Source organism: Ciona intestinalis, unplaced genomic scaffold (genome assembly GCF_000224145.3).
Source record: "Ciona intestinalis unplaced genomic scaffold, KH HT000092.2, whole genome shotgun sequence".
NCBI classification, from domain to species: Eukaryota; Metazoa; Chordata; class Ascidiacea; order Phlebobranchia; family Cionidae; genus Ciona; species Ciona intestinalis.
The window spans coordinates 37,629-38,877 of record NW_004190414.2 but is presented as its reverse complement, the minus strand read 5'-3'; the positions used below and the strand labels follow the sequence as shown (position 1 = coordinate 38,877).

Here is a 1,249-nt window from a genome sequence, read left to right as displayed (position 1 = left end):
ATATTCACCCACAAAGTAACATACATGGTAACTTGTAAGCTGGGACGAGGTGTATGAAACAGAACACCCGTGTTATAACGACTGTCGTTTTCCGGCCACACAAGTATAAAGTAAGTTACATTCATTCATATATATATATTTATATAAATGCTAAATAACACTTTGAAACCAAAATATATATATATTATATAAATATAAATGTGTTTATGAATTTTTCACGTTATCTCATACACTATATTAACAAATTTTTGAAACTTAATAATTTAAAAAAATATATATATTTGTGTTTGTGGGACTTTGGAGAGTAAACGTTTCGCAACGTCTTTTCATAGCATGCTATACGTTTCATGACGCAAAAACTACCCAATAGTACAGTTTTTGATCATTTTACAGCTCATGATCCAACAAGGCTACTATGAAAGAGTCTATAAACTGACTTATGTGGGTAAAATTCATTTTTCCTATAAATATAAAAAACTAAAAAAGGATTCAAAATTCTAGATTCGGAATTCTAGATTCGAAATAAAGTATTCTAGGATATCCTAGAATACCTAATTATTCTGTAATGTGCATCCCTACATACAGAAAACAATCACCCACAAAGTTACATACGTGTCAACTTATAAGCAAGCACCAAGTGTATGAAACAGAACACCCATGTTATAAGCCGGCACGAAGTGTATAAAACAAAACACCCATGTTATAAGCCGGCACGAAGTGTACAAAACAGAACACCCATGTTATAAGCTGGCACGAAGTGTATAAAACAAAACACCCATGTTATAAGCCGGCACGAAGTGTATAAAACAGAACACCCATGTGATAAGCTGGCACGAAGTGTATAAAACAGAACACTTGTGTTATGAAGTGCATAAAACAGAACACCCATGTTATAAGCTGGCACAAAGTGCATAAAACAGAACACTGTAATTTTCCCACCACGTGAGGATAAAGAAATTTTCATTCATTTCTTTACTTACGTAATGGGTTCATGTTGCCTTCACTTGCATAATACTCGTATATTCCACTTTTGATTAAAGTATCATAATAGAGGCTGGTACTCAATGTGTTCTGCAACAGGTGCCTCTAATGGCTGGTCTACATATTGTAGTAAATATAACGTGTCCCCACTCTCAATAAGTGTCACTGTGAATGGAAATTGTAGGCGTTTTTTTTGTGAATAGAAATTGTAAACATATTTTAACTGTAAAGAGAAAACGTAAGAATATCTTTTGTGAATAAAAATCGT

General features: G+C 33.1%; 1 protein-coding gene across 4 annotated transcripts in view; it reads right to left on the bottom strand.

The window, feature by feature from the left end:
* Positions 1 to 1,249, bottom strand: part of LOC100185596 (structural maintenance of chromosomes flexible hinge domain-containing protein 1-like) — a 44,631-nt gene that overhangs the window by 39,151 nt on the left and 4,231 nt on the right. The window contains exon 1 of one of the 4 annotated variants that reach the window (XM_002122105.5): positions 981 to 1,147. The exons of the other annotated variants lie outside the window; for them this stretch is intronic. Coding sequence (XP_002122141.4) covers positions 981 to 993 — 13 coding nt within the window. The 5' untranslated portion in view covers positions 994 to 1,147. Of the gene's footprint in view, positions 1 to 980; positions 1,148 to 1,249 lie in introns of those variants that run through there. 4 annotated transcript variants of the gene reach the window in all.